The sequence below is a fragment of the Zeus faber genome (genome assembly GCF_960531495.2).
Source record: "Zeus faber genome assembly, chromosome: 15".
Classification (NCBI taxonomy): domain Eukaryota; kingdom Metazoa; phylum Chordata; class Actinopteri; order Zeiformes; family Zeidae; genus Zeus; species Zeus faber.
In genome coordinates, this window is record NC_137194.1 from 29099433 (window position 1) to 29127043 (window position 27611).

General features: G+C 41.5%; 1 protein-coding gene across 1 annotated transcript; it reads right to left on the reverse strand.

Moving 5' to 3' along the window:
* Positions 1-3620: 3620 nt before the first annotated feature.
* Positions 3621-27524, reverse strand: slc38a5b (solute carrier family 38 member 5b). Its single transcript, XM_080015606.1, has 16 exons — positions 27234-27524; positions 22137-22291; positions 21381-21450; positions 20490-20605; positions 19301-19374; positions 13915-14007; positions 12876-12957; positions 11747-11829; positions 11118-11176; positions 10713-10829; positions 10302-10381; positions 7966-8066; positions 7432-7556; positions 6771-6915; positions 6139-6242; positions 3621-4936 (listed from the first exon to the last, which is right to left on the reverse strand). Exons 2-16 carry the CDS (start codon positions 22196-22198, stop codon positions 4832-4834), a joined length of 1416 nt encoding a protein of 471 aa, XP_079871732.1. The 5' UTR covers positions 22199-22291; positions 27234-27524; the 3' UTR covers positions 3621-4831.
* Positions 27525-27611: the final 87 nt, after the last annotated feature.

Consider the following 27611-nt stretch of genomic DNA (forward strand, 5'->3'; position numbering starts at 1 on the left):
CCGTGACGCTGTCAGCTCATCGCTCTGCCCGCTGGATGAAGCCACACTTAATTTGAAATGCATTGCAGCCTGACGCTTTGCAGTGCCCCATCACAGGCGATGTAACCCTACCATAATTCTTACCTTGCCCAAAACCAAAAACAGTCAAAACAGCACCTCTGCACCTGGTGTGTCTAACAAAGAAAAATGTGTGTGTGTGTATGTGTGTGTGGGTGTGTGTGTGTGTGTGTGTTAAGTGCTGAACAGGCACCTATACCTGGCCCAGTCGCCAGGTAGTTAAACTAGTGCATCAGTTAACATTAAAATCCAGCCTACACAGAGCCTCAACATTTTCTAGTAAAGGCAGTGCAGGAGATAGTGGCGAGCTGCTCACATTAAATCACAGCCGCCCCGACAGAAAAGCTGGCCAAACATTTGTAGCTCGATCCTACCCTGGAACATAAAAATGGGAACCACCACCCCGGTCTGCCACTCCACAGGTACTGTACCCGACATTCACACGACACTGAAGAGGCGTGACAGCCAAGACAGCCCAACAATGTCCAGAGCCTTTAGCATCTTAGGGCAAATCTCATCCACCCCGGGTGCCTTGCCACCGAGGAGCTTTTTGACTACCTCAGTGACCTCTGCCAGGCATATGGACGAGACTTCCCCCAAGTCTTCAGACTCTGCCTTTTCCCCTGAGGACGTATTGATCGCGTTCAGGTGTTCCTCAAATTGCTCTCTCCACCACCCGACAATATCCCCAGTTCGGGTCAGCAGTTCTCCTCCCCGGCTGAACACAGCCTGAGCCAAGCCCTGCTTTCCCTTTCTGAGTCGCCGAACAGTCTGCCAGAACGTCCTTGAGGCCAACCGAAACTCCTTCTCCATAGCCTCCCCGAACTCCTCCCACACCCAGGTTTTAGCTTCAGTGACCACTGAAGCCGCAGCCCTTCTAGCCTGCCGGTGCCTGTCTGCTGCCTCGGGAGACCCCTGGGCCAGCCAAGCCCTTCTTCAGTTTGACGGCTTCCTTCACCGCTGGTGTCCATGACAGGCACCGACTACCTTCCGACCACAGCTCCTAGCAGCCGCCTCTGCAATGGAGGTTTTGAAAATGACCCACTCAGATTCCATGTCCCCAACCTTACCCAGGATGCGCGAAAAATTCTTCCGGAGGTGGGAGTTGAAGACCTCCCGGACAGGGGCATCCTCCAGGCGTTCCCTTTCACCCTCACTACACGTTTGGGTTTACCAGGTCTGTCTGGCAGCCTCCCCCGCCATCTGATCCAACTCACCACCAGGTGGTGATCAGTTGACAGCTCCGCTCCTCTCTTCACCCGAGTGTCCAAGACATATACAGATCTGATGACACGACCACAAAGTCGATCATCGATCTTTGACCTAAGATGGTCTGGTACCACATACACTTATGAGCCTCCCTATGCTCAAACATGGTGTTCGTTATGGCCAATCCATGACTAGCACAGAAGTCCAATAACAAAGCACTACTCGGATTCAGATCAGGCAGGCCGTTCCTCCCAATCACCCCCTTCCAGGTTTCTCCATCGTTGCCCACGTGAGTGTTGAAGTCTCCCAGTAGAACTATAGAGTCCCTAGACGGAGCCCCTTGTAGGACGCCACCCAGAGACTCCAAGATGGATGAATACTCTGAACTGGTGTTCGGTGCATAAGCACACACAACAGTCAGAGCTTTCCCCTTAGCAACTTGTAGTCACATAGAGGTGACCCTCTCGTTCACTGGGGAGAACTCCAACACAGCGATACTCAGCCAGGGGCTCGTGAGTATCCCCACACCCGCCCGGCGCCTCTCACCCTGGGCAACTCCGGAAAAGGAGAGAGTCCAGGATCAGCAGGCCCAGGCCCCCGCCGCCCAGCTGACCCCCGACCCCAACCCGACCCTAACGCCTATGGGCCGAGCCCCATGGGTCAAGGCCCGGCCACCAGACGCTCGCCGGCGAGCTCCCCTCCCAGGTCTGTACCATATTGCCTTGATTGTCGTTGCATTAGGGTCCTTTGAATCGCTCTTTGTCTGGGCCCGCCCCTGGGACCACTCTTCCTTGGGAGACCCTACCAGGGGCTAATGTCTTTGACAACACAGCTCCCAGGGCCACAGGGACACACAAACCCCTCCACCACGGTAAGGTGGCGATTCCTCTGGGGGCTGTGGCGCTATGAATGCATAGTGCCAACTGTAACGTTTAGTGGTGGAGTAATGTCTAGGGCTAGTTTTTATGGTTTGAGTAAGGCCCCTTAATTCCAGGGAAAGGAAATCTTTTAGAGAATTATGCACTTCCAACTTTATGGCGACAGTTTTGGGAGGGCACAAAGCGAGGTCCATAAAGAAACGCTTAACTGATACTGGTGTAGAAGAACTTGTCTTGCCTGCACAGATCCCAGACCTGAACCCCATGGAACACCTTTGGGATGAAATGGAATTAAGAAAAAAAAATTGAACACATGCAGTATGTAAAACTCAAGGCCCACAGGCCACATCGGCCCACGGCTAAATTATTTGTGACTGATTTGTATTTTGTATTAATATTGGCCCGTCTCCATATCGGCCACAATTCGCTGCACTACAATCCCCAACATGTGTGTATATCTGAATGAAAAGATAAGAAGATTCAATATTCTGTTTCTGCACCATTTACGATAGGTACTGTAGATATTGGCCTGCTATTTGGCTGAAGGGTTTAAAAAGGTTAATGACCACTGTTATAATGCTTAACAAATTATATTGATTCCGGTCCTCATATCTTCTGCCTTTTTCAAGAATTTGGATCTTTTCGGTTATAAAACAAAGTGGTCCAAATCAACATTTGGATCAATCATTCGAAGTACCAACTAGCATAATCTTCTTCATTTACATGGAGTCCTAAAGGCTTCACTTAATATTACATTACATCATGTCAGCCAGTGACGTGATCAAAGGAGAGGAGTGACATGACCAAATTCTGGTTCGTTGAACACTAATCTTGTATCCTAGCACTTCTTTTCTAAAAGGACTTTTGGTGGGAAGCCCCTCTGAGTTTGCACCCAGAGATTTGAAGGAGATTTAAGTTTCAAGCCCGCTCCATTTCCAGAGTGTTGCAGGGATATCAAACCTAAGAGAAAGCTGTTCGCGAGTGGCAAGATGGAGCTTCCAGATTAAGATTTTGATAAGTGTAATTCTGCAGTGGCCTATCTACTTGTGTTGTGTGCCTTGTGAGGTATGGCCGTATTCTTCGGATGTTGTAGGAGGAAAACCTGCAGGAGCGAGTTGTAGCAGCGATGTGGGCAGAGCAGGAGAGCTGGTTGTCCAGAATTACCCCAAGGGTCTTATAATGGTATTTTAAAGTATCTTAATCTGACCCACTCTTTCCCAATCAATAGTGAAAGACAACTATAACCAGTCGCGGCAGTCAGCGTGTATGTGTGTGCCCTCCCCTCCAATATCACTCTCAGCCTGCACTGGGCGTAACCCTTCCTGTCTCTGTTTCATTTACTACATCAGTATAATTAATCATTTTGTTATTGACAATGAATGATCAGACAGTGAATGATCAGTGCTCTGTAATTATACTATATTGAAAGCAATAAAAAACGGAATTGGAAAATTGCATGACATAAGTTGTAATATGTACTGAACAAATCAAATGTTAAAAAATCAATAACATTATTACTGGCAATGTCTTTATTAAAAATGTAATACTCTGCCAATGACAATAGTTCACATCAATCATGCGTTCCACATCCTGCTATCAGCCCATATTAATGTCCTGAAGAAAGAATATTCATTGTAAAACATTTTTCCAAAAAAATGTGTATGTTTTTACAACCGCCCCTAACAACCAGTCGATATAAACATTGTCACGGCTTACATTACATGAAATTCTGAAAAGTTTCTCTGAGCTAGTATTCAAGCACATGCAAATGAAAGCTATCAAGTATTTTGGAGGAAAAGGGTTTTTCTGAAACCTTGTTTCAGAAAATCCAGCGGTGTACAAATTGATTGATTCCTTAAAAAATAAAAAATAAATCGAATTACTTAGTTCACAGTGTTTTAATGTAACATAGTGCTTTGGTTGTTTATAACCCTTCTCTGGTTTTTCTAAAACTGTCCCGCAGAATTCGAAGCCTGCTTATCAAAGCGCAACAATTAACACTGTACAGGCCATCAAAATAGACCACATTATTACAGCTTATCAAAGAATATTGCCTTGCATCAAGCAATTTTATAATATATAAATAAAAATGCTCTGAACATGCCTCAATGATTTTCTAATCATTTTGGTCAAGTGCCAATAATAAAAGCACCGTACATTGCCAACAATTTGAGTTGATCATATCAGCTTAAAAGTTTGTTCCGTTATTTACTTTACTACTTGGCTCTTTGGAAACACTGTCATGAGGGGACATTTGACTTTTTTTTACATCCCTTGACAAGAAGCACCAACTTCAAAACCCCCAAAAAATGTTTTTGGAATTTGCTTTAACCAAAAAACTTGTGCAATTGGGGGTAACTTCCCACCTTGCTTTTGGGGTGGGGGGGCTTAGCAGATTCCAGGGGCAGCATATTTCTTGATTCCTTGGCACACTGTAGAGGTGGAGAACCTGTCAATCACCTGGTTCCTACTTGACCCCGACTGCGGAAGAATGAATCCTTTTGATTTGAATTGGTGGGGACATTTTTTTTGTCAACGGGGGTCTGGCCTCGAAGCAGCAGATTAAATCTTGCTCTCCTCCTCGTGTGGAGGTAGGAGGGTGGTTGGTCGAAGAGCTATCCGTCGTCCTGGTGTTTAGCGTATTTTGGTGACCCAATCAAAATCATTTTTAATTTGATTTATTTTGTTTAATGACCACCTGCGCTTCGTTTCTCTCCACTCATCCAGTCCAACCCAATGAAGGTCAAACTCATGGTCATGAAAATGAAACCCAGGGCAGCAAAGCAGGCAGCCTGAAAAAAAGCCACAAAAAATATTGAGTCAATTATTTATGACATGTAATAACGTGCAAAATCAATGCAGCTGCAGGTTTGATGTACTTTCAGTTATTATACTTTAATGAAACACCTATTTCAAAATGCATTTTAAAATTGACCTAATATATTAAGAATACAATAAAGATCTCACTTCAGGAGTTGGAATATAGTCTAAAATGAATACTGATGTCCCTGAATATAATTTACCAAGCTATTATATGTCCCATAAGTTCAGTGTTTGTAAGTTCAGGGTTGTGAAAGTTTATTAAAGATTATTAACAGTAACATTTCTTACCAAGGGTGGTTGAATTGGCATTAAAGTGTGCAGGAAGAACATGGATGTGAATATGACATAGATTACAAATTTAACTGGCTGTCTACGTCATTAAAAAAACAAAAAACAAAGAAAGACTGAGTGTGGGACTCCGAAACCACACAAATCTTCAAATTCGCTTTGAGAAAATGCTGTTGTGAAAAGGAATGGGAAAGACTTGGAATATGTTATGTTCAGATATGAGGCAGGAGGCAAAAGTGTAGAAAACCAAGTAACACTTTGCTTCGAGATAATGTACAGCGTGGAAAAAAAAGAGGTAAAAAACAACATAGCAAGATTTCTGTACAGTTCAACATAGCATTGATACTTTTACCAGTGTCTTGCTCTCAATGCTTTGTGGGATACATTTGCCAGAATAGTGTCGGTGTTTGCGTACTGTGATTTTTCACGGGATGTAGTATGTCGTCCTGGTACATTTTGCATACTGTTTGAGCTTTGCCTAATTTCGGGCATACTTCTTGGGCATATTAAATACTATGGTAGTATACCTTTTTGGATGCAGCAATGAGTTCTTGGCTACCATATTTCAACACTTATCCTTTTCCACCGCTTGTGAGGCAGGGGGCATAGCACTGGCCTGGGCATTAAAAAAGTATTACTCATGCTTCTTGTACCAGGACATGTAACTCTGCACACAGAGTAACACATTTACTGTACATTTTAATGTAAAAAATTAAACGCCAGTCGGCTTAGCAACATTTTCAAGGGGTTTCACATGAAAGTAATTTCTTTCAGTGCGCGATTTCAGTGGCCTCACTGACAAAAGTCTCCACAACACATTATTTTGATTATGCAAAAATTATTATTTTTTTTTAATTTTGAAGCAGTAACTGAGTGACTGTACCTGAATTTTTGGTCTTGAACTTAGGGGCTCTTGCTCCGTGGGGACGATGCGCATGTAGAAGAGACCCGGGAGGATGAAGATAAGACTGGGGGCAGTGGTTGCGCCTGGACAGATGGAGAAAAAGACGGAGGAAATTATTTAAAACTGAATGGGACAAACTTTGGCTCAATGGCGTCACTCAGGGGGCAGGGGTCACAGCTTTTTTTTTTGTTTGTTTGTATTATTGGCTTCATCTATAATGATTGTGAGTCATCTCAAAGCTAAAAACTACAATTGAGTGGTTGATTAATTCATATTCATGAGCTTGAGTAAAATCTCTAAACCAGTGTACTATCCAGTACACACTCGGAATCCATAGAATCCATGAAATCAAAAGGAACTCACTGTGTCATGCTACTAACAATTAAACTGTGGAATCAGCTGACTCATGCACGACAGGATTTTTACTTTCTGGACCTGGAATTGAATAAACTAGCTTTCTATACAACATGCTTATTTAACGCTTTGAACAAAATTGTTTTTTAAGAAAGGTCAGAAACTGGGGGTGATTTTAATACTGCTGCATCGGTATGTGGACATACTGTTGTTTTCACATGAACTACTGGAAAAAACAATTGGGTGTATTTCCTCACCGATGATGCCAAAGATGTCTCTAATGTTCGGGACGAGGATGACGAGCAGATTAACAGCGAAGAGCAGACACAGGGCGATGGTGACGTGACGGACCCAGTGGAAAGGCTTCTCTGGGAACAGGAGCTGGAGAAGTGCCCTCCGGATCTGATGGGAGACAAATGGCCACATGTGACAGATCAGCACAGACCAACTTCAGTCAGCGAAGATGTTGTCTTTCCTCTCGTGTACGATCTATGTTACTTTACATTGTCAGAGAAAAGATCTCCTAGTCTCAGAAAAACAGTCCACAAAGCATTGCTAATCAAAAGTGTCTGTTCTTATTTTACTTCAAGATATCCCGACCGTTAGGCATCTTTTCTACCTATAATTAGAACATATATTATTTTTTTATCAAATCTAGTTAAATAATCTGGCTCTTACCTAGTCAAAATATCTCAAAAGAAGAAAAAATATAATTTCATTTTCAGCTGTATTCCATTTGGATATTGGTGTCAGATTTTTCTTATTAGGGAAACTGTCCGGATGCAAAAATCCTATTTTATACTGGTCTTGGTTTACCCCTATGTGATGTACATATTGGTCAACCAAGCAAAGTGATTTGATAGAGACTAAGATCAGATGTATATTTATATATGTGGCCAAAGAAGAGGTGGTTCTTACAGGAAACAGGACCACAGGTACGGTCAGGGTGACTGCCACCAATACGGCTACTCGCACACACAGAATCAGAGTATCCAGGGGGTCCACCTTGCTGTAGGTGTGCAGGAGTTCGGCCTCTGTGTTTGCTGCACATACACACACAGGAACACACACACACACCATCATGTGTGTGAAAGCATTCGTCCGTAGATTTCATTTAATAGCCAAGTTAAGGGATAGGTTTACCATTCAACCCAGGCCTTATTAAAGTGTGGATGAAGCGTGGATCTACATCCACCAAAAGAGCAGATTTGTGGGAGTGCAAAAGAAAATGCATGGTTTGGGAACCTTTTTTTATGAAAACATATAAAGATTGTCAGACAATATTGTGATCTTCCTGTTTTGGAGAAGGAGATTTAATTTAGAAACATTTTTAAGACTAGGCTTTTTCAGCGAGGTTGTGCAATGAAATTATGAGAAGTGATGGGAACCAACATTTGAATTAGGCCTTGGAAAAATGGCAAACCTATCCTTTAATTTTAAGTTTTGCCTTACCGTAGAAGGTGAGATAACCAAAGATGGCTGTGAGGAGGTACATTACAAACATCCCAAGGATGGACACATTGCCGATGCTCTGCATCCTCCTCTTCGTTGGGCTTTAGGTGCCAGAAAAAGAAGGTTGCTTTTGCAATGATGAGCATCCACATGTCAAAGGATGCACAAATGGGATGTAACAGGATATGTGGAACATGTAATATGTGTGGTGTTACGTGAATTCTAAACTGTACATTTTTAATGTTGTTTGCAACCTCCAATTTAAAAGATATAAGATATGAGGAGATGGAGTTTCACAGAAATTGCTGACTTCGATAAGCTGAACAGAACTTTGACTTCCGATAGAATGGAATTTAAAAAAAAAAGAATTAAAAAAAAAAGAAAGAAATTTACCGGCTGGAAATTGATCAGATATTTTAGTCTGTTTTTGAATAAAATGTCTGCTGGCCAGCAGTGAAATTATAGTCAGTATTGGGTGATTTCAGTGTCAATTTAATTTGAGGCAATATGAATAATGCCGGGCAGTTCAGATTTCTTTTTGTGGTTCTTTCCTTTTGAATCAGTACATCAAAACGGATCAAGTATTTTTTTTAGCCCTAAAAAAATACAAGTGCCATTGAGTCCATGTAGAGTCTTTTTGATGATTTGTTCATTTGAAGTCAGCAGTACATCACTACGCACGTTACCAGTACGTACCACAAGCAAACTCTCCGATCTCAAGAATGATTCATTCAAAATGATTTGTACACTCTTTTTGACCAGTGCTAAGCAGGTCAAAAAGACTTTTGTTGCTGCATCATGCAAGCAGGTTTTGTCTGTTTGATCGTACCTCTTTACGGCTCAGGTGTGCTGTTTCTCTATTTCACTCACTGTTTTCCCTGCCTCATACGCAGTTTCTCTACAGTAATGTGTTTGCTTTATTTTCTACATACTCGCTTGCTTGCTTTATTTTCTACATACTTAACCTAATCATCTAGAACATTATTCCTGAACATAACAATCCCTAAACTTATACCTAAACTTAACCATCTCTAACCTTATACCCTAGGTTCCGGGTCCGTTGAGGTCTTTGGGTGTCCATTGCTGTTGTTGCTCCTGCTTTGGTTTTGTTGTTGTTGCTGCTGGTGTTGATGTTGCTGCTATTTCTGTTGCTGTGGTTGTTTCTGTTGTGATATTACAGTTAGAGGATCATAGAAAGGGTGTGTTTTTGGAGAGAGAGAGAGAGTCAAAAGGATCTCCCTCCCGAGGTCTGATTGAAAACTTGACCCGTAACTTAGGGACGCTAATTAAAGGACCGTGACTGGATTAAGATGAGATGGTGCACACAGTTGAAATTTCAGTTTCTGAGGGCTACCACTTCCGGTTCCGGTGACGTCTTTGCTGTGCTTTACTTTGTTGAGATGAGATGGTACACACTGTTGACTCAATACAGATGAGGAGATTTCTGGTTCCGGTGAGAGCTACCACTTCCGGTCCCGATACGTCTTCGCTTGTGCGCTGTTGCTGTTGCTCTTTTTGTTGCTTCTATTGTCTGCTGCTGGTATTGTCACTGCTGGTGTTTTGGTTGCTGCTGGTGCTGTTGTTGGTGCCGCTAACCTTATACCTTAACTGGTGTTGTCGTTGCTGCTGCTAACCTTATACCTAAACTTAACTCTCGCTTACCTTATACCTCAACTTAACGTAGCCTTATACCTTGACTTAACCATCTCTAACCTGAGTGACCTTTCCAGTTCCGGTAAGAGCTACCACTTCCGGTTCCGGTGACATCTTTGCGTCTACGTTGCTGCTGCTGTTGTTGTTGCTGATGTCAATGGTACTGCTGCCATTGTTGTTGTCTCTGTGGTTGTTGTTGCTGCTGTTGTTGTTTTCTGTTGCTGTTGCTGCCACTGTGGTTGGAGTCGCTTTTATTGTTGTTTTTGTTGTCTTTGTTGTTGCTTTTGTTGTTGCTGTTGTTTCAGGGGCATTCTTTTGTAATGACCACTACGTTCTCTCTTTCTTTTTTGTATTTCTTTGTAAAGCGCATTGTGTTGCCCTGGTATGAAATGCGCTCTATAAATAAAGTGTGACTTGACTTGACTTGTGAATGTAGGCAGGCCATCTTTGCATGTTATTTGTTATTTTAATTGAAGATGGACAAATAATAATAATGTATAGAGCTTATTGCGCATAATCACCGGGTGTCATGACATTTCATTGCATATACTGTTTGTATGACCGTATGGATATGTATGTGACAAATAATCTCTTGAAATTGAACTTGAACATGAACGAATCAAAACGATGTATTTTGTTACAATATTGCGTGCACTCAAGCAGAAAATTGTCTCGCGTCTTACTTGCGAAGTTCGGTGTAGATGGGAAGCACCTCAGGGTGACACACAAAGGCAAACGCCAGGATGGGGATAGTATACGCCGTCTGAGAAACCAAGCAACAAGGGGGAACTAATTTTGGTTTTGGTTTTGCCACGCAAATGGGGTCATATTGGAGGAAACAGATAGAACCCTTAAATACACAGGGCCAACTTGCTGCTCCATGTAATGTGATACAGGAACCGCTAGACACACACTCATTGGTGTATTCAGTGACTGGATACCTCCCAACACACCACAAATAGCTTGTCGCCATGTGAGGGAAGAGCTGACCGTTCGGCCCTTCAACCCCCGACCCTATGATGCAAAATAAAATAAATGTCTCTGGGATTGGTGACATTAGTGGTGGGCTTTGCCCCTAAGAGCATGGCTCTGACCTCTTGGTTGATGGTGAAGAATTTGGCAGTGCACGTGTCTTCTGGGACGGTGGTGTTGATTGAGAAATTGCCAAAGGCTTCCAAGGGACAAGGGATGTTAAACCTTTTGTAGATGACCTTTACATGAATTAAAAAAAACAGATACAGTGATCAGTGGGTAAAAAAAAGACTACATAAACCTACTGAATGTATTTTGCAAGGGTGATTTAGCAGAGGTTTCAGAACAAACAACTGTTTGGCCATTTGGTAACTCATACCACTGTGTTCTTATTGACGTAAAAGAAAAAAATCATTCTATCAAAATTGAAAGTTTATCGAGAGCCACAAGCCATTACTGTATTGTACAGACAAACCGTTTATACCATGTATCCATAGATGCAGGGTATAGTTCACTGAATGACTTACTGCAGAAAGGAAGAACACCATGCAGGAGAGGGAGAACCCACTGGTGTATCCCAGATACCCTGTAGAACACAACAAAACAGTAAAAAAAACATTTAAATAACTGGTGTTAATTATAATATAGGACACTATAAAATTGTTTATTGTTCCAACATGTTTGTAACGATGCATTTGACCTTTTATCGATTTTCTGATTATATCCTGTTGCATTGTTGTGATTTGTTTTGTTTTCCATTTTGTTTTTGTTTCATTTTTATATAAATTAAGGAAATTAGCTCTTTTGTTCCAAGATCAAAATTGCAAGGCTGCACTTATTCATCAGTTCCAGTCAGAATACAATCTCTGTGATCTGATTTGTTTTCATTTATTTATTTCCTTTGATCACTTCTGTTCAAAAGGTTTTTTTTGTAAAAACTTTACCTGTACGTCATTGTTTTACATACAGTTAATTGAATAAAATATGTAAAAAATGATATCAATCTGGCTTTGAAGAGTGCTCTTTTTCATGTGTTGCTACCACTATTAAAAAAACAATTTCGGGGCATTCCATTTTAAACAAGACAGTCAAATCAATAATCACTGCCCCGAATGGCCAGGTAGGAAGGAAAAAAACAGTTGGTTCGGGGACATACCCAAATGTTTCATCAGGGCCAGGGGAAGGATGACACAGACACTGACAATGATAATAAGGTAGTTGCCATTCATGAACCAATCCCTAGATGGGGAACAATGGACATAATAAACACATCATACACACAGATAGAGACACATGGAATAATTAAAGAGAAAATTGCTTTTTGTCTATTGTCTATCTACATTTTTGGGGAAATTAGCTTCTACTAATTAGCGTCCATCTTACCCAGATTCAGATGAGAAGGTCAATATCAATTTCATCCCTGTCTGTCCAGAACAGAAATAGCGATGGGCTGCATTCTAACTCTGTTAGCGCCAATGCAAAACTTCAGGGGGAATCAACTAGCCTAGTTTCTGTAAAATTAGTTCATTAAAACAATACATCTCAGTAAAAAAAGAAAAAAGAAAACAAGATCATGGTTTTTTTTTAATCTGGGTAAGACAAAAAACTAATTTCCCTGGAATAACAATAGATCCCAAGACTGGTTGTGGTCTTAAAGTCTGAAATCCAAGAAGGGTAGTTGATATAAGTCTCTTTTCTAGAGTGCTGAAAGCAAAACGGGCCAACTACAGAGTGATGCCTCCACACACAAACTCCATTGCAAAAGGTAAGTTAATTTTGAAAAAGAAGCAATTAGAAGAAACATAGCAAGTGTAGAGATGTAAGCGCTGATAATAAAACCTACAGGCTCAGTTTATGTTGACCCAAACCCTAAAACATCATGTCCCTGAACCACAAGCAGTGTTAACCCCTTTAGGGAGAGACATTTTATTTCACATTTAGGATAGTATCTAATATTTATGTAATTTTAGATAGTTGTACAATTGGTCAAAGAGCTTCTTTACATATATGTATTAATAAGATCCTCACGTAATCATAATGGATTAATGACTGAACAATTGTTTGTGTGAAATGCCAAATAACAATATGTCCAGGATTTTGCATTTTGCACATGAGTCTAGATTGGTCCAATTTTATTCAAGTGTATTGAATTTGTATTCATCTGTACAATCACATACTTGCATAATCCTGGAGAGCCTGACTTTATTGTCAAAAATTTTAGAAGGTCAAGGAATTGTTTACATTTTGTTTACAACACTCATCTATAAGCCATTACCAGTACTCACTCAGTGCTCGATGTCCGGCCAAGAAAGGCTTGGATGACCAATGGTAACTCATATTTCACAATGAAAAGGTAACTTGACATAGCTGGAGGAAAAGTAGTTGGGTTTAGATGAAGGGTGGAAAATGATAGAAAGAAAATGGAGTGAGCTAAGATTATTTCAAGTAAAACATGGATTTTTTTTTTTTTTTATATCTTTGATGTGAAATTTGGCAGTGTATTTTAGCAGAGGCAGGCAGAGTATTCAGAAATAATGTAAATTTAAATAATAAATAATAAATTCTACAAAAACAGAGTACAGACTGTGGTGTGGGGATGGTGTGGTTTGAGTAGCCACACCTGTGTGGGTCTAAGTAATTGGGCCCAGGATCAGTGTGGCTGTATACCTGTTGCACGTAAGACTAATCAAAGAGCAACAGGTAAAACCCTCATCCCCGCACACACACAGATGAGGAGCCCTTGTGATGACATGCTATCCATCTGCTCCGGGCTTGTTCCACCTAACCCATCGCTACAATAAAACTGATGGGTTTTCAACCCTATCGTCTGTGTCTCTGTGCCAGAGGGCCCTGAAAACGCCACTCAGGTGGTATGTGGTAGGAAGAACTGCCACATAGAAAAAATATATTTGCATATTTGTATCATTGTACTGTCAGCACTGAAGTAACTTGACTAGCCAATGAGTGACATAAATATGTTGCCTAGAGTTGAAAAGGAAAAGTGGTGTTTTTCAACCACTGCGCCATGAGACCTCAAATTGAAATTCCACCTAAAATCAATAAATAATGGAAATTGCTCTTGTGTTGCAAGTAAAATTGCAACACAAGAGCACTATGTACTACTATTGTACTATTTCAGTTCTAGTCAGAATACCAGCTCTCAGTTAATCACAATAAGCTCCAATTCCACACTGAAAGTGATAATAGTCAGTAACAGTCGATAATACTAATAACAGTTATATGTATGTGAGGGATTTGTTTACGGGTGAATTTACACTAAGTACCGTCAAAAAACAATACCTCACTCCTGCAATAAGAACATACCACCAATGTTATGCATCGTTATAATGACAGCAGCAAGTATTTTCCCTGGATGTCCAAAGGCACGAAATCCCAGCTGCTCATAGGCACGAATACCTGAAAAACACAAAAGAAAGAACACATCTACTCACTGGCAAACCAATAGAGCACAAAATGAGCATCGAGAGCGTTGAGTTTTCCCAAACATGTTATATTCATGCTCCACTACAGTCTTGTCAAGTCAAGCTTTATTGTCATTCCAGCCATATAATGTGCAGTCTACAGTGAAACGCAATTGCGTTTCTCCTGGTCCTTGGTGCAATGCATAAAATCAACACAAGAGATACAAGACCATGTTGGGGCTGTTTGCCCACACTATACTTTGTGCAAATAGCAAGGCAGTGCAAGTGTAATAGACATGACAACATGCAGCTGAATCAATACACTAAAAACAGTAAAACAAATACAGTTAAAAAACACAGGACAATGTAAGACAGAACAGTAAGTACACAATAAACAAAATAGAATAAATTAAGAAGAACCACTAAAAATAATAGCGAGTAAAGTATGGTGTAGCAGCATGGTATAGTGGGTGGAGATACAATAATCTCTTGAGAAAATATTCCAGAGGAAATGTAATGCATCAGGGTGTACAAAAATGAAATAAGCGGCTAGTGGGGAAGGCATGTTCCTTAGATTAGGGTGATATGGGTCGAGGGAGGCAGCGGGGTGTTAAGGCACCTGACAGCAGGGGGGAGATCTGGCCCGTATGCTGCAGTATCTTTCGGCAGACGGCAAGAGGGAAAAGTGTCCATAGGCATTTTTGCACCGAACAGTTCTGGGGACTCCCTGAGGGGAACTAGGAACTGGGGAGGTCCCCGAGAACTAAATAACTTCAAGGGCTTTTTTTCTGGTTGCATTCGCACTGTCAATAGGAACTCTAAAGTGACGTCAGCCAATGAGGTTTCAGTGTGAGTTCCGTGTTCTGTGTTGACTCTGTAACTTTCCCTAATCTCACTTAGCAGTCCACCAAAATATTCTGATCAAATTTGAGGCAAGAAATAAACAATCCAGTTGCTGAATTTTCACTCATATTAGATCTCCAAGACAATAAAATAAAATAAATGAAAGAAATACATCTACAATAAAAATACTATTTTCATTGTTTTTTATTTTTATGGGGTATTTTTTTAATACTGCCGAGTGTACGTGGGCTGGTCCCCACCCAGAGTGATGCGACTTGACCGGGAGGAATGTCCTCAGTGCGAGGGACCGGTGAGGGACTGTGGACCTACGTTTGGACAACAAGAATGACATTCCAAGAAGTTCCTTGTTCCTGCAGTGAGAAGACAAAATAATAGGGAGGGTTTCTCCAAAAGACTCATGAGAGGAGTGTGAGGGATCGTTCGGTATGCTGCAGGCATTGCACGTGTAGCGTTTGGTGTAGATGTCTTGAATAAAAGGGACAGGGACCCCATTGATCCTTTCAGCTTTCCTCACTATCCACTGCAGGGACTTGCTGAGACGCTGCAGTCCCCCCCCCCAGGTAGTGAGACAGCTGGTCAAGACACCCTTGATGGTGCCCTTGTAGAACATGGTGAGGATGGGGGTTGAGGCTTGCTCTCCTTGCTCACCTAAGTCTCCGTAGGAGGTGGAGACGCTGTTGTGCTGTCTTGGCTAGAGACGTGGAGTTGAGAGTCCATTTGAGGTCCCCCGCAATGTGCACATCAAGGAATTTTATGCTTTTGACCTTCTCTGTGGTGGAGCCATTGATGTGAAACAGGGAGTGGTCGGCGTTGGCCCTCCTGAAGTCAACAACAGGCTCTTTGTTTTGTCAAAATTAAGAGATAGGTTGTTATTGGTACAGCACATTTCTAGTCGCTCTACTTCCTCTGACTCATGCTGACTCATGACTCATCATTGTTCCTGATGAGCCCTACCACCGTCGTGTGATCAGCAAACTTGATGAGTTTGAGCTGTACTTGGCAGAACAGTCATGGGTCAGCAATGTGAACAGCAGTGGACTGAGCAAACAGCCCTGGGGGGTGCCAGTGCTCAATGTAGTGCTGCTGGAGGTGTTGTTTCCATTCCGGACTGTCTGAGGTCTCCTTGTCTGAAAGTCCAAGATCTAGCTACAGAGGGAGGTGTTCAAGCCCAGTAGCCTTGATTCACTCCATTCTGGGGGATGATTGTGTTGAAAGCTGAACTGAAGTTTATGAACTGAATTCTCACGTCGGTGTTTGTATTGTCGAGGTTGGAAAGGGTCAGATGGAGGGCAGAGCATATAGCGCCCACAGTGGACTGGTTGGCATGGTATGCAAACTGGCAGCTGTCCCTTGTTTTTATATGGCCCATGCCCAGGCTCTTGAAGCACTTCATTGTGATAGGAGTGAGTGCAAGAGGGCGATAGTCATTGAGGCAGGACACAGTAGATTTCATCAGCACTGGTATGATGGTGGTGGGCTTGAGGCATGCTGGGATAACTGCCTGGCTCAGGGAGATGTTGTAGATGTCTGTGAGGACCTCTGCTAGTCAGGCACAATACCTGATCATCGAGAGGAGGGTTGGTGTTCCTTGCAGGTACGTTGTTCAGTTCTTCAAACCGTGCAGAAATTATACAGCTCTGAGAGGGAGGCATCGCTGTCACAGGCACGAGGTGCAATCTTATAATGAGTTGCGTCTGTACCTCTATTTTCAGTATGCCTATAGGTGTAATAGAGTTACTGATGATGCGGCCAGAGGTAGAGTCTGGGTGAGGCTGGTCCGCGTCAAGTATTCCACAAAGAAAGGGTTTCAAGTATTCAAAAAAAAAGTACAACTTCTTTTCCCTTTCCTATTGCAACACTATGCTGTCTTTATTAGGTCACTGATTACTCTTGTTGAGTCCGCCCACTTCCTAAGTCCTCTGTACCCTGCACTGGGTGACAGGATATATTTTCCTTCCACTTAGTGTCACTCCGGAATCACGTTTCAACCAAGTGACTAACGCATTGGCTAACTTGTCAACAAACACCAGTGGAAGCTGTCACGAGCCTGAGCTATGGTAGCGAGAAGTGATAAAAAAAATCTAAAACGCCCAGGGCATTGACTCGCACAACGACTCGGCAAAAAGGTGCGTGTGAGAAAAACGTGCGGGCCGCACTAACACTAAACTTTGATGTCAATTAGGGGGCCACAAAATTTAGAGTTTGAGACCCCTGACTTAGCGGATCCTACCTCATATATACATCTTTTATTTTTAGATTTTAGTACAGCATTTAATATGGTACCGCCACATTTTTTAATTAAGAAGCTGAATGACCTTAAAGGAGCACTATGTAACTTTTGGTATTTGGCGCTCCTTCACCGATGAGACTATCTCACAGGTCTTCTCATACAGTACACCTTGGCGTTTTTATTGACAGCTCATTAACCTGGAACACCAATGTGGACAGTCTCTGTAGCAGATTACAAGGACTACACTTCCTGGGTCAACTTATGGCGTTCATGGTGTTGATCAAAAATTTATGTTAGTCTTTTATCAGGCAGTCTTGGGGAGTCTTATCAGATACGGCATCACAGCTTGGTTTGGTAACCTCTCCACGCAACTAAAGTCCAAACTGGTCCGATTGATGCAGACTGCATGGAAGATTATTGGGGTAAGATAGCATCCCCCTTTGCAGTCTACTTACGAACAGGCTACTCTAAGGCAAGCAAATAGGATATTTACTGACCCATGCCATGTTCTACACGAGTATCAGCTACTGCCCTTGAGGAGGGGGTTCAGAGTCCCTTGTTGCAGATTAAATAGATTAAATGTGTTTATCCCTGTGTCAATAAAACTTTTAAATAGGGGCAGATAAGAAAAGGACGAGTCCTGGATGAACACAGAAGCATCCTTGTTTCTATTAAGTGATTTGTGCAGATCTTTGCTTTTATTGATGTATTTGTTTTTCTGTTTGCATAGGTGCTTTTCCTGAACCTTGCTGTTCGCTTTTTATTTATTAACATCTTTCTATGTTTTTTGTATGTGGAATGTCTTTTACAGCTGCAGCATGGGTGAAGCCCAAGCCAGATTTTCCACTTTGTGGGACAATAAAGTGAATATTGAAGGCCTGGATACACTGCCACATTGCGGCGAATGTCTCTGGTGTCCAGAATGTAGCCATGGATTTTCCGTGAGTACGCACGCTTTGTTTCTCTAATGGCTCTGGACAAGTTGGCCCTCGCTGTCTTGAGGGCTGCCTTGTCATCCGATTTGAAGGGACATGAACCCATCCATTGCCCATGTCACAATAGGGTCATTCTCATGAAACCACAATAAAACATGTCCAAAATGAATCCTCTCTGTGAATATGTGTATCAAATCATTTTAAGACATGTTTTATGGTGGCTTCGTGAGAATGACCTGATAATGTGCTTAAAGGCCAACACCAGACAATTTTACTTGTTACTTTACTTCACTTTCTGAAAATCAATAATGGGGATGTGGTTAGTATTGACCATGGCAAGCAGTGATTAACCAAGCCTATTCTCACCAACACTAAGCTACTAGTTTAGCGTCAACAATGGAGAACAAAAGGCAACCAAACCCCTACTCAAATTTTGAGGTGGCAAATTTTTCTTTATAGTACATAGCTGACTTAATAGCTCTTAATAAAATCTATTCGTATTGATATTATTATTCATATGTTACAAATAAGCAGGCAAGAGGTGAAGTCTCACCCGTATCTGATCATGTGTTAACTTATTGCTCATGGTTATTCTGACATATTGCTTAAATGCAATAGTAAGATGTTGGTTATGGATTCTATTTCTGATATATCAGTCAAATTAAGGTATGATGATGAACCTCATGAGCTCTTCTGTACTCAAAATGATCTAATCAAATCATAAAGTCACAGAATTTGGCCCCCTTTTTATCTGCCTATTTCTCCTAAGGGGTCATCGGGAGAAGTGTCTCAAGGTCAATAGACTCATTCACATTAAGGCTATGTTCACTCCAGCTACTTTACCAACTGTTGTTAGTATTTCATCACCTAATGAGACATCAACAGGGTTAGGCTTAGGGTATGTTCTGTCTTTCAACATGTGTTCCGCAGTCTCATGGATGGGAAAATGAACGCATCTCAGCTTTAAAAAAAAAAAAAAAAAAAAGATCCAAGCAGAAAAAGCATTTGCATGACAGACGGAAGGACGCTCAAACAGGACCCAGAAGGTTTGTTCATGGTACTAAATTACAAGTTTCACTATACATGTCCCTATACATGTAGATGTGTACTCAACATTTCATTTTGTGGCACACCCACAAAAACGAACCCAGTGGTGGTCTAGTGCACAAGTGCACGCATGAACTACGCCCGAGTTCATGCATTCAACTCTCTCAATAGATCATTTTTCCTATGGGCTGGTTCATGGCAACAGAACTTACCCACAACCCCGGCGCTGCGTAACAGCAGATGAATAGAGTAACTGGACAAGCAGGCGATAGATGTCAGAAGGATCCTACAGAGGAGTGACAAATTATACTCTTTAACACATTGATACGACTTTTTGTCAAAGAAATAGGATTGGTTTGCAATTGCCAAGTACATGTAATTTCAAGTGGAAAAACGTGCAAAGGCATGCAATGAACAGAACCTTTGTTAAAGGATGGTTAGAGGTTGTGAGCTTAGTCATTTCTAAAAAGGTAATTTTGTTGTTCTTCAACTGCCCCATTGGACTGCATTTAAGCACAGGGTTGGCCTGGGTTGAAAAATAGCAACCGAGCCTTCATCCACTGTACATAAGTTGTTTGTTTGTATATTTTAGCGTGGTTTGTAATTAATACAAAAGCTGACAAAAGCTTGAAGCTAACAAGTTGACAGCACTGAACTGAAAAATGAAAAGTTTATGTCCATCTCATTAAGATGGACCTACAAAGTACAGGCGGGCTTTACTTGAATTGAGAGAGGGCCGTTTTCATAAATGATGCTTAGGTTAGGTTAGGTTCACTTAGAATCATTTGCATACCCTTTAGCTAATGCCAAAGCTACCCATAGTTTTTCCTGCAGTCCACAAATGCACCTGTGTTTTTGCCCAAGTTGCAGAACCGGGAAAATTCCAGCATTCTGTCATATATCTACAGCTGGTTGTTATTAGTCACCGGGTCTGAAGGAATAAGGAATCAGGAATAAACAATTATGCTTAGACTCACACCACCGGGCCAACATCTGATGCTTGTCTGTTCCCATAAGTTTGAAAAAATTACAGTTTGACAGCTTTTCTCAGAGGTTTTCTGGAATGTTCCACCGATGGGGCTACTGTGTCCACAAAATGACGTGGTGCCCTGTGGGCTAGCCCATTAGATGGACGCCAACAGATTTACAGGACCTGGAATATTTAGACCGCGGTCCCAACACAAATAATTCCTGCCGGAGCTGCTCTGGCCAAGTCTTGCATAACATCCAACTTTACAGCCGAGCATTTTCCCATTGGCTCATTGTGTGCTCAGAGAACCACAGAGGTACAGAATAAACGTGTGTGTGTATTTATCTTTCTGCCTGGCAGAATGTAATGTTTGCATCTCTCTCTCTCTCTCTCTCTCTCTCTCTCTCTCTCTCTCTCTCAGGCATACTCACAGGAAAAGAACGATGCCTGTGTTTGACATGGCGTAGGACAGGCCCAGAATTCCACTCCCCATGATGGCATTGCTGAGGTTGAAGACTGACATCCCAAAGGAGGTTTTACCCTCAAACTGACAAGAAAAAACACAAGAGAGTCAAAACTATGTCTCAAGCTTCTTGTCTATTGATACACTATATACCCCATAATAATTGTTCTCAGTATATATTTGCCAATATCTAGAAAGGGAGACGTTTCATGAAAATAATAAAAAAAATGTTTTAACATGTTTGATACCAGTTATATATATATAAAAATAAAAATAAACAGCAAATATATCCTTTACTTTCACAGTATAGGGGGAAACACGGTAATTGTCATTAAAAAACATGTTAAAATGCAACAGATCCTTGTTTCTATCTATCTATCTACAGTATCTTTCTATCTATCTATCTATCTATCTATCTATCTATCTATCTATCCATCTATCACAGATACCATACCAAGAGTATGAATGAGTGTTGCAGCTGCAGCTTTTCACTCTGCTTAAGTGCAGTCCAATGGGGAAAAGGTTTAAGCCTTCAAAAAGAAAAGGTTAAATCTCCTTTTTGAAAACAGGAAGCTCCCAATATTGTCAGGCAGTCTTCATATGGGTGGGCAAGTTACTACTGGGGAGTTTATACATGGGGAACATTCATACACCAACCCCCCTAATAAGAAATAATTTAGTAAGGACATAGTTAAAAGTAATACCTTATATACATGTATTGCAAAAGGAAATTTCCCCCCATTGGACTGTATTTAAGCACAGTGAGAAGCTGCAGCACAGTGGTACGTTTCAGTAAAGTGTTCAGAGAGGTTGTGGTTATTAACAGTTATAAATGATAACTCCATCATTTCGCACTCACGTCAGTGAACTGTGGCTTCTTGATCCCATCGCTTTTCTGTGGTAAGAACCGTTCCTCTTCTGGCTGCGCTCTGCAATATCCATAAAAATGAACAAAGAAAAACAAAAGGAATTACAGTATCTGGTTACTGTCTGTTTTTCATGACCACACTGCTTTTGGGTCTACTGTGTTTCCAGCAACCGTTTCCACAATTTCATCTGAGAAATAATCACAGGAAACACACAAGTCAGATGTGGGCAGCCATAACATTTAAAGTTAAAATGATGGAAGAGATTATTTCATGAAATAACTGTTAAAAAATTTCTAGCATATTTCATTCATTGCAATCATCTACGATCAAGTGTGACACAGTTGTTGTCATATTTCGACAAGTTTTCTGTATTGCTTCTGCTATCGAAAACTGATACTTTTTTGGCATTAACTGAATTGCATTGATAGTATCTAGTATGGAAATATTCTGTGACAGTACTTTATCTCTTCAGGGTCAGTGAGCCAAAAATAAAACCAAGGATTTCTACCTACAGAGCAAATAAAAGCTAGGCAGATATGTTTTCATTTAAAAGCAGCATATGATGTTTAGTTAAGTTTATACGATCCTAAAAAAATATCAATAAAACTGAAACAGGAATATTACTAATTAGCAACTTGTGAGACTTGAAAAATTCCTGATAATACCCAGTTGAACAGATTTATGCACACATTTCCCGAATTAATCCGATGTGATAGTGGTGTCTTCACCCAACATAAGATACATACCCTTCTTCCAACGGGGCAAAGTCATGGTGATGGTTACCATTCGATAGCTTCTGTAGTTCCATGCTTGTTAGTTTGATACGTATTGTCACTTGGTGCGCCCTTTTCTTCACATAAATTATAAAGGAAAATGTTCAAATGGTATGTAGAATTTAAATCTGAAAAGAGAAGGAAACAATTCAAATGAGTTGTGTGTGAAGTGAGGTTTTTTTTTTTTTAATTTAAGTTAAAGGTTCAGTATTTTTCAACCCAGGCCTTATAAAAATGTTGGTTCCCATTAAACCATTGGAGATTTATGCATTTAAGCACAGTGAGAAGCTGCAGTGGAGTGGTGACTTTCTCAATGGTAAGCCTTCCGGAACCATGCCTTAGTTGAAAAATACCGGAGCTATCCTTTAAGTAAAACTCTAGTTTTGGGGTATCTGGGTTTGTCAATGTTGTGTTACTGGCGCACCGTGTATGTGTACGAGGAACGGCGACACAAAAATCTTTCCCATTCCATGTGGTTTGAAACCTCATCCTTTAATAGGGATCATAGGCCACTATTTAAATTAACATCACCAATTTGTTTCTGCGACCCTGGTAAATAAATACTATTATCACACCGGGACAAAAGTACATCATGAAAGATTCTTAAGTGCTGACTAGTAAATGCCGTACATTCGCCTCAAATAAATGGAATGAAAAGGTCAACATAACATCAGAAACATCACATACTGGCTGCAGAGAGACAGAACAGCACTCATTTTAAACTTCATTATATCCACATTAGACCTGAAGAAGTTGAAGGGTGAGCGTATTCACCTGAGTTTTTTGCGATGAGAAAATAAAGCAGCTGGTTGGTTGTAAACATAGAGTGGAATGAGCACAAGTGAAGCAGCAGACGGACTGGGCAAACACTATTATCTATGACTCACTCAAGTTTTGTTTTTTTTGCTCATGTGTCGTCAGCACTATCTATCAGGCCACCATTACCAAGGAATAATAGAAACAATACTTTTCTTTTTGTCAATCTGTATTTATAGGTTGTGTCATTCGGTATATTATTTGTAACGTGTTTTTTTTTCATTTTGGTCACGATTAAGGTGGAGAGCGGTAAGGAAGTTGGAGAAGAGTCAGAATTCCACTAAACAAAGCTCATTAGACTAATAAGATTACACAAAGATGAAGTATAGTAGTTGCCTCAAACTGCAAATGTCACAAGAACACTTCTTCTTATGGTGAATTGAGAAAGGGAACTTCATGTGTAGTAGCCAGTTTGGATCCTAGCACTTCATAAATCGAAAATAAAGTTGACAAAGTAATCTTATTTTAGATCAACCCAGTTCCAGTTTTCAACTTTACCAGCACACATATATCATTGCTAATTCTTTTTTTATTTGGTATTTTAGGTTACAATCTGCCCTTTTCAACCCACTAGAGGGCGCACTACTCTATTGAACCCTGTCCTAAGTGAACCAAGAATGCCACGTTGGAATCTAGCTTGAGGTTTTTGCTTTCCTGAGAAATATCCATTTTGTCAGAACTAGTCCAATGTTGATTCTGGTTTCCAACCTTTTCTTTTTCTGCCATATTTTTATACAAAGAATGGGATTTCTTTGTTCCAGACAAATAGGGCCTCCCATTTTCGGTGGGGCATTTTGCAACACAGACAAGCCATTTTAATACTTTCAAAATAGTTGGTGCCAGAGAGATCGACAAACAAAAATATCATTGGAAGAGTTTGGCTGTAAAGGAGGCTATATAGGAAACCTCACTGTTGCCCCCTCCTGGTGAGTTGCAGAACAATTTAAAACCTCATGTTCATACAGTACATGTAAACAGGGGCGCTGCAAAGACATCAGGGACTTAGCCCGACCAGGCTCCAGCCATTTTGCGGCTCCAGGCAAACTGTCAATGGACGAGGGGGACAGTGATGGAAAAAGCATCCCCATTACGCACATTGCTTCTTTTGTTCCAAAAGGAAACGGAATAAAAATTAAATAACCTACATCTAAAATAAAAACTGTTTTCCGCACCAATCACGGGCATCCCATCACTGGCCCGCCATGGGCATAGTCAGTACCATCAGAGAGGGAGCGATCAGAGGGCAGAGCCAGCCCTGCGGGCTATTTTAGATCGGGGGCTATTCATAAAACATTTAGGGCTAAATGCCCACCCCTAACAACGCGACTGCATGTAAATCAGTGAAACTAGCAACCAACCAATTTTTTTTTTTTTACACAATGCTTCATTGCCAGTAACTTCTTTATTTTACGTTAATGTATTCCCTTGTGTTTTGTAGTTGTACAACTACAAAACACTGTTTTGTAGATTGTATATTTACTGATATCACCCTCATAGACTTTTCAGTGTCACCTGTCTCTGCCTCTCATGGTCTCACGGTCGTTTATACGGTGTACTGGAGACAACTATGACTAAAATCGTTTGGTGTCATGTGACATTTTAATGCTTAGAGAGATATCGAATTCATCGCGAAAATCAACAACTGTACATTTTATTGCACGTAGGCGGTGGGAGTGGGAGGGGGCGATGGGCACTTCTCAAAGCCCTGGAATAGATCCATGGCTGTACAGCTTGCAGCTTGGAGTGTGGCCAAAGCATGACCAGCTGCACACAGCGAATGGCAATGGCTCCCTTAGCAAGGCCAGCTTATCGCATAATACTCTATGCGGTTGCTTAGGGTCACACGATCAGTGTAGGGGCCACACAATGAATGTGACGTCTCCTCTCCGCCTCCGCCAATTTCCGATGCGATTTACGATTCTCTGTCCCCTGCCCCCGCTTTGGGCCACATACAAGCACGGGATTGTCAGCTTCGATAAGGCAGCGAAACGCAGTGAAACTGACCTTCCAGGGGGATCATTACATGAATTGTTTCCCCAGACATTGACATTACATGGTTACCCACATTGTTTGCACATGCAAATGTTAGCCAATTTAAACATCTGTGTTTGCCGTCCAATAGTAAAGTAATACTTTCCATTAGTCAATTAATCACTTAACAAAGGGCTTTCCTAAGCATATTCTAAGCGGTCTAGAAAAACACAGATAGGGTCCATGTGGTCAGAACTGATAGAAGTTAGCAAAGCAATGTCTTCTTAATTTTCAGAAAACACTTTCCTCCTTTTCACCATTGCTTCTTTTTTTCAATTCAAAAGGCTCTTTTCACTGCTTGAGTAAAAGTTTTTAAGTATCTTACATTAAAGGTACTTAAGTATCAAAAGTAATTATATGGTGTTAAATGTACTTAAGTATCAAAAGTAAAAATTAAAGTAAATGCTGTGGAGAAAAAAAAGGCTTTTTTTGCTATAATTTTATTTTGTTGCCAATATTTCCGTATTTTTCGGTAACCATAAGAGGTACTTCATACTGTAAGACACATCTTTCACTTCGACATAAGAAGACATTTGCCTTTAATATGGTGTTCGTCTCCATCAGTCATAGCAGGTGCAGGTGGTGCAGCATCACTGCTAGAGGAGGGTGTCGGTGTGGTCGTCGCTCTCCAACACGTGACTCTAGTTGTGGCTCACTGGGACATGCCTGTGCTTGTTCAGTAGCAATGCCGCAAAAATGAAACTTAAAAAACAACCTGCTTCAACACTTAAAGAGTAGCCCAATTCTGCGGGAAAACCGCAACCTGGCAACTCTGAACACAGGCTTGAGAGTGTTGGTTTACACTGAGCTTGCTGACTAGATACATCTCTGGATTCGCTAACATGAACCTTGTGATAACGGACTCTCAATAGCATCATTGGCTACAACTTTAACTCAGATTTTATTTTGTAGCAAGCAAGGTGTTCAGAGGAAATATATCAGAGTAAAAGTATGCTTTTTTTGGGGATAAGAGTAGCTCAGTAAAAGTTGACAGAAATTGACAGATAACTCAATACAGATACTCCCAAAAAATACTTTTTACAGTAGTACAGTATTTTACACCACTGTATATATACACCCCACAACACGCCATCTTCACCTCGATGGATTGAGCGTTGATCGCTTTCCCATGCACCATGGGGTTTGTAACTTAACACAGCAGGCAAGGGGCTAGGAAATCCTCTCTTCCAAACACAAGGACATCCTGACCCATTGTTCCAAACTTGAGGAAACCTTGGTTCTCGGACACGCGGCAACCCCAAAAGATGAGTCCAACTCAGTAACTCGGGTTTCTATTCCGAGCCGCCTTGCTCTAACTTGGACAGCGATGGACTCCACGAACCATACTCTCTGCTGCAGCTATAAGCCAACAAGCTACTGTTTTGTTTAAATGAACCATAAAAAAAAACAACATTAAAAATACAAAACACCCTCTGCAGTATTTTGAATCTCCACAGCATACCACTGACAGCAATGGAAGGGTTGGGTGGATTTACAGTATGTTCAGTAAGGGGGGGGGGGGGGGGGGGGGCAAGGCTGACCCACTCTGCAAACGTGGGGATGTATCGAGTTACAAGTTATGTAATGCTGTCAGCTCTTCATGTGGTGGACTGTGGTGGACACCATGTTGCCTTTGAGGTTGTAGCGACAGTTAGCGGATTATCTTTGGATCTGCTTTTTGACCTAAGAGCCCGCCAATGTTTGGCCTCTCCCCAACTCTAGGGTACTGGCTTATTTTGGTCTTTCACAACTGTCACAACTTTTTTGAGTTAGGGATGCGCGTTGTATCAGATGTTATGGTCCACATACAAACTGGACGATTGATAAAGAAATACAACTTTTTCATATTTAAAATTATTGATAAATTATGTACAAAATTAACCTTTGTGTATATTTTTTTAGGGGGGGGCAGTCCTGCCTTTGAGATGAAATATCTCCAAGCAAACAAATCAGAGAGATTGATGCTCCATCGGAGCCACTGATTCAGTCAAGATGCAACCAAAGTTCTGCAAAACTTGTCAAGACGTATAACTGACCTTAACACAAGCACAATATGAGTTGGATCCTCCAAGCTGGAACTGGCTGGTAGCTGTTGGGGTGCTTAAAACAGAGCTCTATTCCTGTCTGGCACCCTTCCTGACCAGACCTTACTCCAGTGGGAAAACCACGTGGCAAGTTCTACAGCTCAAACTGAGGACCTTTTACTTTTTCTCTTCCACCTACCTCCAAAAAAAAAAAAACCGTGGAGAGTCTCTAAGAGCAGAAGAAAGGACGTCCTCTTCGGAAAACGGCGGTGCTCCTTAGCATTGAGATGGCACTTAGCTCCAGAGGTGCAGCTGGTTCTGGTTTGGGGGCCAGCAGGAGAAGTAGTAGAAGTTAGAAGAAGGTGGAAAAGAACGTTTGCCCAGGCAAAAGGGGGAGAGGGTTCAGGATAGGGGAGGGCGGCGGAGCACATGCGAGGAGAGGGCAGTGGGAGAGAGGGGGAGAGACAGAAAGAGGGAAAGAGTGAGTGAGTGAAAGAGTGAGTGAGTGAAAGAGAGAGAGAAATGAAGGGCTGGTCAAAGGGATGGTCTCAAGTTTCTTGTGATGTCACATGGAAAG

Excerpts from the sequence above, each read along its gene's own strand:
- slc38a5b (XM_080015606.1), bottom strand. The coding sequence starts at position 22,198 with ATGGAACTACAGAAGCTATCGAATGGTAACCATCACCATGACTTTGCC. Across the intron at positions 10,382-10,712 it reads TCTTCACCATCAACCAAGAG|ACGGCGTATACTATCCCCAT; the intron begins GTCAGAGCCATG and ends TTGGTTTCTCAG. Across the intron at positions 6,916-7,431 it reads TACCTGTGGTCCTGTTTCCT|ATCCGGAGGGCACTTCTCCA; the intron begins GTAAGAACCACC and ends GTCTCCCATCAG.